This window comes from Nannospalax galili, unplaced genomic scaffold (assembly GCF_000622305.1).
Source record: "Nannospalax galili isolate Female #2095 unplaced genomic scaffold, S.galili_v1.0 scaffold604, whole genome shotgun sequence".
Classification (NCBI taxonomy): Eukaryota; Metazoa; Chordata; class Mammalia; order Rodentia; family Spalacidae; genus Nannospalax; species Nannospalax galili.
In genome coordinates, this window is record NW_008350472.1 from 529,921 (window position 1) to 542,434 (window position 12,514).

Consider the following 12,514-nt stretch of genomic DNA (forward strand, 5'->3'; position numbering starts at 1 on the left):
AATGAACATGACATGATTGTTTATAATAATCTCCATTTTGCTGATTAAAAAGTTAAGACATAAAGGTATTAAATGCTTTCCTTGTGTATCTCGTTAGAGTAGGAGTTCAGCATCCCACATTTTCTCATTCTGAATCTTATGTCCTTGCCTTTAATACCATGTTCTTTTGTAATAAAACTGTCCAAAATGTTGCCAGATAGCTGGATGGATGAATGAACTATCACAACCTCACAGACCAGGTTGCTCCATAATAATCAGTTCTATGAGATAAAAATAGGAGAGAAATAATGAAAGGAATAAATGGGCAGTCACAGGACTTAAGTCTGACAAGTCACAAATACTCTCTAGGTATGAAATGAAAATCACCAGTTTTCCCTGGAAAAACACCTGTATCTACTTCATTAGGTTTAATAAAATATGACCCAACTACGTCTTCACCGTTTGTACTTTCTGCTGTCTAAGCTCGGGGCAGCTCCACCACTGTGAACACATTCTATAGACATGTGCTAAAGCTATCACCATAGCAGGAAACATCTAAATCCTCATGTACCATATGCACTTCACATCCTCACTTCAGAGGATTCATTGATTTTACTGTGCCATCTTCCAAATAGGAGACCAAGGGTGGAGCATAGTTACTGAGACCCCATATAGTAAATCAAATCAGTGTTGTCTTTTCTTCCCAGAACCTAAAAGCTTAGGAACAATATTCATAAGTATATTGTTGTTCAGAGACAGCTGTAATGCAAATTTAAAAGCAGAATGGAATTCACTATACATTTGGTAATCCATAATCAGGGGTGGCTATGAATTTTGTAGTGTTTCTGTTTTTGTTTTTAGTGGCGCTGAGCATGAAAATTAAGGCCTTGAGCATGCAAGGCAAGTGTGCTATCACTGAATTATGTCCTCAGCCATCAGTCACCAACTTGTGTTTTGGGGTGTGTGTGTGTGTGTCTGTCTGTCTGTCTGTCTGTGTGTATGTGTATGTGTGTGTGTCTGTATATGTGTGTATGTGTGTGTCTGTATGTGTGTATGTGTGTGTGTGTCTGTCTGTCTGTGTTGTATGTGTATGTGTGTGTGTCTGTCTGTCTGTATATGTGTGTATGTGTCTGTCTGTCTGTATGTGTGTATGTGTGTGTGTGTCTGTCTGTATATGTGTGTATGTGTGTGTGTCTGTCTGTCTGTGTGTATGTGTATGTGTGTGTGTCTGTCTGTATATGTGTGTATGTGTGTGTGTGTCTGTCTGTATGTGTGTGTGGTGTGTGTGTGTCTGTCTATGTATACGTGTATGTGTGTGTCTGTCTGTATGTGTGTGTGTGTGTGGTGTGTGTGTGTCTGTCTGTCTGTCTGTCTGTGTGTGTGTCTATGCCTGTGTCTGTGTCCATGTCTGTGTCTGTGTGCATGTCTGTGTCTGTGTGTGTCTGTGTGTGTCTATGTATACTTGTGGAGGCCAGAGTTTGATGCTGGTTGTCTTTTGCAATCACTCTCTGACTTACTTTTTAGACGGGGTCCCTCACTCACCTGGGGCTCACCCAAACAGCTGACTTGCTAGAGATAGCTTCAAAGATTCTCCATTCTCCACCTGCCTGGTGCCAGCACTGTGCGAGCCAAGGCTCCAGCTTTTTTATACAGACACTGGAGATCAGATTCAAGTCTCCATGCTTGTTCAGAGAAACTAGCTATCTCTCCCATTCCTCCCTCAGCTACTAGCTTTTAAACCAGCAGTATTCAGTCTCCAGAGAGACTGTCAAAAATTTACATTGCCAAATGTATTTCAAGTCCTGATAGCTGAGTATTGGAAAAAGTTTTCAATTAGCAATGATCATGGCTCAGGTAAACTGTACTGGATACAATACTGCCACTGGGCAGAGCTGAATTCTGGTTTTGATATTCAGTCACAGTTTAAGCATCTTCTGAGCAAACTTGCCATAAAGATCCCAACTTTTTTTAAATGCTCACATTATTTCATAGCAAAGATTTACAATCAGTTGCATGACAGCATGGATAAAGAGCTATGTCATTGTGTATATGTGTGTACACATGTTTTTTAATCATTTGGCAAAACCATGCTGCCTTAAAAGTTTTTATTTCAGAGAAAATCAAACTTGAGTTTGTCTAGCAGAAATAGCACTGACCCAAGCCAGTTAAAACAAAAAAATACAAAGTTTATTTGCACATTATTTCTTTATGCAGCTCTTCTGACCCGCTCAAGTTCTCTCACATGAACAGCATCATGAAGAGTTGGCAAGGGTCCTGTTCAGGGGAACTGTTTGTAACACTAAGAGACTTTTGTCAGCTTTTAAACCTATAATTTACTAGTTGCGTGTTCTTTGTTGAATTACCCTTTGAAACTTGAACTTCTGCTTAGCTATAAAATGATAGAACGCTGAGTTGCACCTTGTGAAGACTAGGCCCATCGTTCACTGTCACTGTTGTAGTTATCATCTTGGTATCTAGATGGCAGACTTTATTAGTGTTTCCTGGCATTCTTTCTCCCCCAAACTCTCCAACCAGCCATGTAAGAACACAAATAGTTTTTAAGCAGAATAATATAGAGAATACATATGAATTTGGTGAAAAATAGCTGGTATGTTATTTGCTTAGAGTTTAAAAAGAAAGCACAGGACCCTTGCTTGCGTCCCATGTCCTCAGCTTGGCCATAGTTCATTTATGAAATGTATCAGACACATTGTGATTAATTGAAAATGGAATCACCCAGTGGTAGTTATAAGTTAGTTAGACGTTTCTTGTCTGCTATAGCCATCTTCATCTAAAACTCTAATATGAAACCATAAAGCACTAGTGTTGGTGCTAAAGAAGTTAGAATCCTCATGGTAATACCAAGTGTGCATGAATGAACTCAACACTTGGATAGAGAAGGAATATCCCATATTGGAAAGTAATCATAGCTTTTATGTTCTTGTGTGTGTATGCTTTGACAGCTTTTTGGAGACCACAGCTTACTACTTCATGAAACCAAAACTTGGAGAGAAGGAGGTGTCCCCAAATGTTTTCTTCAGTATCTGGCATGAATTCAGCTCTGACTTTAAAGACTTTTGGAAGAAAGAGAACAAACTGATTCTGCAAGAGAGGTAGGTATTTTCATTTGCACAATGGTATTTAAAAACCAGTATTTTATTAGGTGTGACACCTTTGGGGGTTGCCAACTTTTATAGTATGAATGAGAAATTTGATGACCCTCACCCTGGGATAGCAAGTTGAAGAGGTGCTGACATTTGGCAGAATTTGGACTTTGAATAAGAAGAACAAGCACAGGACTGTGATGATGAGAACAGCTGAAGCCAGGGGCAATGCCACCTTCTGTTAAAACAAGTTCCATCTAAAAGAAGCCTCACAAGAGCAAACCTCACAAGAATGGCTAAATAACTCTGTAAGATTAAATCCTCTCCCCTCTAGATATGGATAGCAATGGCTGTAAAAGTCAGAGTAATATAATAGTTTCTGCTTGCTTTGGCTCAATTCACAGAATATTGTCAGTTCCATCAGTTCCTGTCAAAATTTTTATCCATGTGTCCCCCAAAACAGATGATCAATGCTTTTTAAAAACAGACCCTTCAAGATTCTCGTGGAATTATATAGCATTTCCTAAATAAATCTTTTAAGGAATAAAGGGAATCTTTTCCTCTTAAGTATGTGAAAAAAATCTCTGGGATTATGAAATTCCACAAAGACATATTAAGTATTAAATCATGAAGAGAGTTAGCCCTAACCCTCCCAGGACAGCCTTCCCAAATAGCTAAATCTAGTGGGAAAATGAAAGGGAAACATAATCCACACCAGAAAGCAAATCCTAATGCCCAACCAATTAGTGCATCACCCAACATCCTGCCCTCACAGCTCCTTAGCTTTGCAGCTTTAGAATGTTTATAGCCTGAGGACTGGGTTCATCACTGCTACAAAATTCCGTTTCTTTCGCTTATTGTCTTCATAGTGGTTTTCTTGCACATAAATCATGATGTCCACCTAGTTTTCATTTGTGAGTAGACCTCATTATTTTCTTAAGTAAGCAGAGGCTGATTGCTAGCATTTATTGAGATAGAGATGATACAGATGTGTGCTAACTCACATAATTACAGCCATACATCTCTCCACGGTGGATATACTTGCTGAGAAAAGTTTTGCAGCAAATTTCATGGTTCTATGGACATCAAAGAGTATGTTTATACAAACTGAGATGGCTACAACATCACTAGGTGATACAGTCATCACTGTGGTCAGTTGTTGACCAAGATGTAATGGAGCTCTCTACAATTGTTTATTTGACTCTACTGAGAAGTTATAGAAGAAACCTATGCCTCTGTGAATAGCAGAAGAGAAAAAGAATAATTAGAATAGAAAGAAAATACTTCCGGTGGGGGTTGTAGGAGGAACTGGAAGGAGACTGGAAGGCTGGAAATAATGCAAATACAGTACTCATGTATGAAACTCTCAAAAGTAAAATAAAGTTCTAAAAATAATTTTAATATAGCACTAAACATAAGAAACTACTTCTACCTCAAAATGTATCAGTAGGAGTTAACATAAAGGTTGAGATTATTGTCAGGCGTCCTTAGGGGTAAAGTAAGAAAGATAATTGCTTTAAAATAGTCATATTTGGAAAATGGGTCAGTTGATAAAGTGTTTGTCATGCAAGCATGAGGACCTGAGTTCAGATCCCAAACACTAACATAAAAATCCAGGTGCAGTAGTGTGCTCCTCTCATCCCAGTACTGGGGAGGGAAAGACAGGGTGGTTGGTTACTAGATGAGGCTCACTGACCCTAAAATCTAGACAAATCACTGGTTTAATAAGGGGTCCTGTCTCCAAAAAACAAAGTAGAAAAACAATTAAGGAAGACACATAAAGTCAACCTCTGACTTCCACATGCATGTTCACAAAGTGACGTATGTACCCACATACGTACACCCACATACAAACAGGTATATACATGTATCCCACATACACAAAATAGATATATTTGATTCATTATTCTACCATCTATTTATTTATGTATGCCTTCAGTCTTACATTAAGTGATATTGTCTTGATCAGTTTAGAAAATTATAAAGAAATTATTTTGAACCTTAGCACATCATATATAATTTTCCTTCTTGAATTTATAAATCTAAATTTATTCCATTAGAAAATAATACAAAACCCTCTCACCCTGAGGTTCAAAGTAGAAAGTGTAGTGTTTCTGGTGTAACAGTTATTTGCAACATCTCTTCAATTAGGGACTTACATGAGCACAGAAATGGTCTGATTTAGGCATCAGCCAGGCAGGATTAAGTACAAGAGCAGCTGCCCTGGTGCATATGAGGCAGGCAAGCTTGTCATAGCTGCTGGCAGAGCAAGGTGGGTACCCTCTCCATTGCTCTTCTGCACCACCACAATGAACATAAAAGCTGGTGAGATGTTGCCATTGGCTAGACAACATCAAGACTCACTGATTCGGATACACTGAGCCCTAAAATCACTGTTAGTCTCTGTTCAATATGTACTGCGTGAGAGAGAGTTGTGTTTCTAGGTGACATTGTCACCAAGAATTCTGTGGTACAGACTTATATCTGACATGCTCAGACAAGACTGTCGTCTTCAGTTTTGACCTGCTTCAGACCATCCAGACCTTGTTCTGACGATTCATCTGAGACATGTCACATCCTCAAGATGTGCGATAGGCTTCTGGAAGCTTACTTGCCAACTGCCTTTTGGTTTGGGCTCTATTGTGAATTGGTAGAATACAAGTGCTCATTGCTCCAGACTTCTAATTTTACTACACCATTTGCTTCTGGTCAAGGGCTAAGGTGGAATACCTGGCAGGTAAGAGAGAGTGTCATTGTTCCCAGACTCCTCACATGTCTCAAGCCTCCCAGCTTTGGGAAGCTTTGAAAACCAGGTCACTGATCTGACGTGTTTGTTCAATGTTGTTTCTTTTCTCAGAGCTGCACTTAGTATACAAGTAAAACAAAAATGTGAGGTCCCTGTTTGGAAAATGAACAATTGCAAGATAGCAAAGCAGTGACCTAGGTCCAGAGCCTTTCTGGGAGCTGTGTGCTGAGCACTGGACTGCCCAGGTCCTCTCTCTTTGCCGGTGTTAACTTGACACTGATTTCTGAAATAGTGGGAGCATGTCCTGGAAATTCTCTCAGTGTCCTGGGACATTTTAGGAAAGGAGAATATAATGACTTCAAAGCCTAAAACCTCTGGTCCAGTCATGTCATATGAATACAAGATACAATTTAGACACTTAAAATGGGGTACTGTTCCCCAATATATTTATAGACCTCCTCTGTGTTCCTGAAATGTTTACTGTTATAATAGCGAATCCCATATTGCAAAGCTTCATTTTCCATTGTTTTTATTGTATGCTATAAATTCTCTTGTTTGCATTGGAGCCTTTATTTCCCAATGAGGTTAGCATTCATGTTTCTGGGATAGCACTTGTTGTGACTTAACCCACACTGCCTTCCCTTTAGTGCGTCTATAAATATTTACTGACTTGGACTGCTATGTCCTTGTCATTGATATGGACATGGAAGTACAAATTTAGCTCAGTAAAGTAATGAACATGTTTTCTCACATAATTGAAGTTGACCATTGTAGGTCATTAAAAACCTCACTCAAAATACCTTAAACAAATGACAGACTTTATTTGTTTAGACAGTTAAACCACAGAAAGGCAGGAAAGGAACTTGCCTGTGGAATGCCCAAATTCAAAATTCTCCTCACAGTCAGTGGGTTAGACGCCAGTGGGTTAGGCGCATGTGTCTTGACCTCCGTTTTCACTGCCTTTGTTTCTTTGTAAATGTCTTTGCTCCTGTTTCTCTCTATTCCTCCTTTGCTCTCCCTCCTCTAGATTCTCTTTGTCTCCTTCTCTCATGCACCTCTTTCTCCCTTTCACATTCTCTTTCTCTCTTGTTCCAACCCACTTCCTTCTATGGGCTCACTTAATTTTGAAGCCAGCCTTTTCCTTTGACAGTGTTCTCATGTCCTTTGACCTCCAGCCCAATCATGGCTCACATTCTCATAGCCCAGGCACAGAAAGAACTGTAGAGCTCCTTCTAGGAGAATCCAAGAGTGAATCCTTTTTTAAAATATTTTCTTATCATTTTATTTTGTATGTATAAGTGTATTGCCTGCATGTACGTAAGTGCACCCTTGTCATACATTGCCCACCAAGATCAGAAGAGGGTGTTGGATTCCCTGGAACTGTAGTTACAGAGGGTTGTTAGCTGCCATGTGGGTGTTGGAACTCAAACCCAGGCCTTTGCAAGAGCAGCCAGAGCTCTTAATCGCTGAGCCATCTCCAGCACCCCCAGGATGAATTCTAAATGACTGTTGGACAGCTTTGACTCTACCACAATGGCTGTGCAGGGGCCTACCACCAGCAGCACACAGCTCAGCACCACATACACTCTGACCTGCTGCCAGGGCTTGCCATGACGATGACAAGTTTCCTTCATAGCAGCTTCTTTGGGATGAAAGAAGAGATTCTTAAAAGACAAAACACTGATTTGGTCTTCAGTTTATGAAGGCTGTCAAAGTTACTCCTGTAATTCTCAAAATGACTTAGCACGTGCGTTGTGGTGCTGTGTCTTTCCCTGGTGAGATGTGAACAGATGTCTCTTGACCCCAGATAAGGCATCAGTGACAGACTGAAAAATAAAAAAGAATTTCACTCAAGCCTAGCTTATTGAACCAGTAAGTTTTGAAGGGTTATTTATAGTATGGGGTGAAGTAAGTGTTACTTCTAGGTACATAGATGGCTCAAAGAAAGCTGCATCACCAAAAAGCCCACCCCAACATGGGCAATGACTCATAAAACCTGCATTCCTAGAGCCCCTGCACAACTCACAAGCAGCTCAGTCAATTGGAAGAGTCACTTTTTCCTGGAAAATGTTACTGCTTTTCTAAACATGGTGAGAGACTTTGTCAGTCGTAACTTTCAGGAACTTCCTGAGCTTTGTAGGTAGACTTTACTTCCTGAGTTTAAATGGCCTTTCTCAAGAAGGAAATGTTTCAGTTCAAGGAAAAACTTACACAATAGCATTCTAGAAATAACCTGAGAGATATTTGTGATATTCTTGAACTTTCACTTTCTGATAATGTTTTCATTGCTATAATTTGATATTTATATTCTATAAGGTTTTAAGTCCTATATGAATTTTACTTGTCATCTTATTTCTAATCAATATCTTGATATAGAGTGGCAAACTCTGTTTTCCTGAGGCTTTGTCTTAATAGCTGTGTGATTTAATTGATGTATTTCCTGATATAGTTAGCTTTCCTCACCTTCAAGTTGTATAGATCTGCTGTGTTTCTAGGAGATGTGGTTTGAAAACCATGAGGACTTTTTAGTTACCCTGGCAGTTACTACCTCCAGAATTGCAGAGTTACCTCCATCAAGATCATGGCTTCCTTGCTTGTGAAATAGAGGTGATCACACCTGTCCTGCAGCATCAATGTATAGGTTAGATGAAGTGATATGTTCATGTATGTAGTGCAATACCTACATGCTACAGGTTCAGTGACTGTCTCTGTCATTAGGTATAAATGTCATTGGGTACAAGAAGATGTAGCATATTAATAAGGGATGACAAGCACTGTATAAAGCTAGTCTGTAAATGCAATGTATTACTGTGACTCAGCTTTTTGGTTAGGTAAACCTGAGTGTAAGAATGTACTTTCACGGAAACTGTTAATGTACATGATACTTCCTGATATGTGATATGTTAGAGTCCTGTTTTATGTATAAGACAGCTCTCCAATTGGTTTTGTTGTGAGTCAGTAAATGTACTTTTTAAAAATCTACTTGGTACTAGACACATACAATTATTAATATGGTATTTCCTTTTTATACTCAGACATCATTACTGAGCAATATAAAACATAAAAAATAATTGTTAAAAATTGAATTTGACTGTATTGTATAGAAGGTAAATGGTGTATTAACAAACTCTTCCAAGCATCTCCAAAAAGGTCTCACAGAGCATGCCTGTAATAACTAAGAACTTATTTCTTCATTAGTGTCACCTAGCCATTAATGAGGCCCTGTGGAGATGGGACACGAGCCTGTTGAATCAGAAGGAAAAGGTTTGAGCGTGGCCCAAGTCAGACACCCTGAACTGAGTCCTTCAGCCCAACAGCTTCACATCTCCCTCTTGTTTTACTGTAATTCAAACTCAATATTCAGCTGGAATTTTTAGCTATGTAACTATGTGGCTTAGCTTTTATTCTTCATTCCATACAGAGTTTTACTAGACACTGAAATGTTCAAGACCCTCTAAAGAAGGCCTTCTTCCTTGATCTAGCACTGTCTGTATAATATGCAGCAGAGAGAGCTGGAGAGTTGGCTCAGCAATTAAAAGCACTGGCTGCTCTTGCAGAGGACCAGGGTTCAATTCCCAGCACCCACATGGCTGGCGGCTAAAAACTGTTCATAACTTCAGTTCCAGAGAAATCCAATACCCTCTTCTGACCTCTGAGGGCGTTGCCTGCTTGGGTACACTTACATACATGCAGGTGATACATTCATACTCATAAAAAGTAAATAAGAAATAAATAGTAATGTGAAGTAAGCGAACAAGGAGAGTGGGTGGGTTCTATTCAGAAGACTTTTACATGGAACTTAGAGCCAGTGTAAGTTTTTTACAGGCAGTATAAAGACATTGAATAAAAGGCATATTATTTTAGACAACAAAATCTGTCTCCAGAAAACTCGTGCCCAGGTCTCATAGTACCTAGTGTAGCATACCATAATTTCATTTTTAATCAGTCTGACATTTTAATTTAATAAATTAGTTGTGACATTAGCAAGAGTTTTATTTAAAATATTGTCTAACTTAATTTATTGGTTTATTTTACTGTGAGACAGGTAGTCTTTGATGAACCAGAGAAGGGATAGATACTCCCCTAATTGCACAGCCATGTGACCATCAAAGTCAACATTCAGCCTAGCTGAAGTTTGTAATCAGAGAGAAATGATTTGGATGTTTGTTCCTACAAGGTTGTGCACTATATTGGAGAATGTCTTTTGCCAGTTGAGAGTCTTGTTTCTGTAATTTGTATTGAAGTGAGCTGTAGGTTCAGATTTATGTGTGATGTTAGCAGAGTAAGTTTGAGAAGGAAGAAATGACCTTCAAGCCAATTGAGAATAAATCTCAATCGAGATAAGCAAAGATTTGTGTTCATGGAACAATGTGTTTGTTAGATAGTGAAGTGAAATTCTTTGCTGTTTGTTTTTGTTTGTTTGTTTGCTTGCTTTTGATACAAGGCCTCTTGTAGCCCAGTGTGACCTCAAACTTTCTATGTAGTGAAGGATGACCTTGTGTCCCTGATACCCCTACCTCTACCTCCTGAGTGCTACTGGCATGACAGTCATGAACCACCACACTGGTTGGCTTTATGCAGTGGTGGAGATTGAACTGAAGACTTTGTATGCTATGCAAGCACTCTACCAACTTAGCTATATACTCAGCCACTGAAATTCCCTCTTGGCTCCAATTTTGTGTTGTTGCATTGCAGGAATAAATATCCTTGGCTGACCATTTGCCCTTTCCATTCAAGCGCCAATTTCTAGAGAAATGACCCATAAAGAAATCTTCTCCCTATTGCCAACTCTCTATAACAAGGCTTGGCAAGAAAATTGACAAACATGATTGTCAAGAGTGGCAAAAGATGCCAAGAATGTGTGGGGAATATGATCTGCATTCATGTCTGGTTGTAATTTATATGCCGTAAGGTATAATGGGCAGTTCATTTAACAATTATTTATACTCTTCTATGTGTCAGGCAATGTTCCTGGCTGCACAGGTCTTTTCCTCTAATTAGAGAAGCAGACAATAAAAAGCAAGCATGTATTTAGACTACAGGTTTAGGGAACAAAGGAGTAGAATTTTGCAGAATCAGAAGTAGAAGATGCTGGAGAAAGGATGGCCAGAGGGAGGCCTTTCTGAGGATTCAACATTTGTAATACTTAAAGAATTTTAGATCAGAGCCATGTGGGAGCAGGTGATAGTACGTATAAACATTCCAGTCCAAGAGGATGGCTGGTCCAAGCCCCAGGGCAGAGAAGATCATGTGTTCTCCAAGAAAGAGGGAGCCATAAGATGAACTTGGTAAAGTATGCTGCTTCCTCATCATTCAGGCCCTGATAGATTCATCATAAGTGATTGACTTTCATTGTGTGTTAAACAGAAAATCAGCAATATTTATTTTTATTTTCTGCTCTAGAAATTTCATATGATTCATGTGATGAGATGATCATTGCTGTCTCCTGGGCAACAAATTGGAAGTGGTTGTGAAAAGCAAGTTAGGAAATCGCTACTATGATTCACTTGAAAGACAAAGCATTCTAGACTGTGCTGGAGGCCATGGAAGATGCCGGAAGTCAGGGTTGAGGAAGACCTACACAGGCTTGGTGCTCCCTCTTCCCAACCAGACCAGTTTTGAGGATAGTAAACTTCTATGCATGAGCTATGATACAGACAAGCTAATGTTAGTCAGGTTTTTAGAGATCTAGAAAACAAGTCTATCCTTTCTTCTCCTAAATTGATTTTTGAAACTCTGAATATTAAGACATTCACTTTATAAAACTTAGTTCTCTTAAAGAGATGTAAAACTTACAAAATGAAATTTAAATAGGAAAGAGCTTTGCATTGGCTTATCTTGCTGTTTTCAAAGAACGTTTTTTTAAGCTTTGGGGGAACTTCTCAAAAGCCTTATGAGTTTCATCCCTAGCCATAAAAAGAAAGAAGGAAAAAGAATAAAGAGAAAAAAGTCTGTGGGCTGATGCCTGAAGTATCAGATAACAATAAGCTCTCATAAATTATTTTTTCCTATAGGGAGGAAAGTCCCTCATTCAAAAGGCAAAGAAGCTCTGTAGTTGTAGTTAAAGCAACTAAACAGAGAACTAACAAAAAAGAGCCAATAGCACAGCTTGTCCAAAATATATTTGCTTTGGTGGGTATTTAAGCATTGTCCTATCTTTTAGAGAGTTTGTAGGAAATATTAAGGTATCAGAATTACTATTAATTTCCCATCATCAATTGCTAAAAGCATTTTTGATGACATAGCAGAACTCATAGTAGAAATATCTTCGATCAAAATATGCTTCCTAGAAAAATTTGTCAAAATTATCCCTTAAAAATAGGGTCTTTTGAGCACGGTGTGGTGGAGCCTTTAATTCCAGCACTCAGAAGGCTGAGACATACAGATTTTTGTGGGATTGAGGCCAGCCTGATCCACTAGCAAGTTCCAGGCCTGTTGGGGCTACATACAAGGAAACACTGTTTCAAACAAGAAATAGTATCTTTTACCTTACATGGACTGAAAAAGACTTTATAAAAGCAAGATTTTTAACAAATAATTTTCCTTTAAGATAATTTCATGTAATATAATGCTTGTACTCTGTAAACTTAGATGACCAGATGTCTTAGTTTGTTTCTTCATTGCTGTGACAAAACACTGTGACCACTACCAACTTGGGGAGGAAAGGGTTTATTCAGCTTACATC

General features: G+C 38.9%; 1 protein-coding gene and 1 non-coding gene across 2 annotated transcripts in view; one reads left to right on the forward strand and one right to left on the reverse strand.

Annotated features, from left to right (window-relative positions):
- Fmn2 (formin 2) overlaps positions 1-12,514 on the forward strand; it is a 396,698-nt gene that overhangs the window by 362,876 nt on the left and 21,308 nt on the right. The window contains exon 17 of the mRNA XM_008847787.3: positions 2,943-3,092. Coding sequence (XP_008846009.1) covers positions 2,943-3,092 — 150 coding nt within the window. The remainder of the gene's footprint in view (positions 1-2,942; positions 3,093-12,514) is intronic.
- Positions 1,733-1,873, reverse strand: LOC115072838. Its single transcript, XR_003851847.1, has one exon. It is a non-coding gene; the product is annotated as a U4 spliceosomal RNA (small nuclear RNA).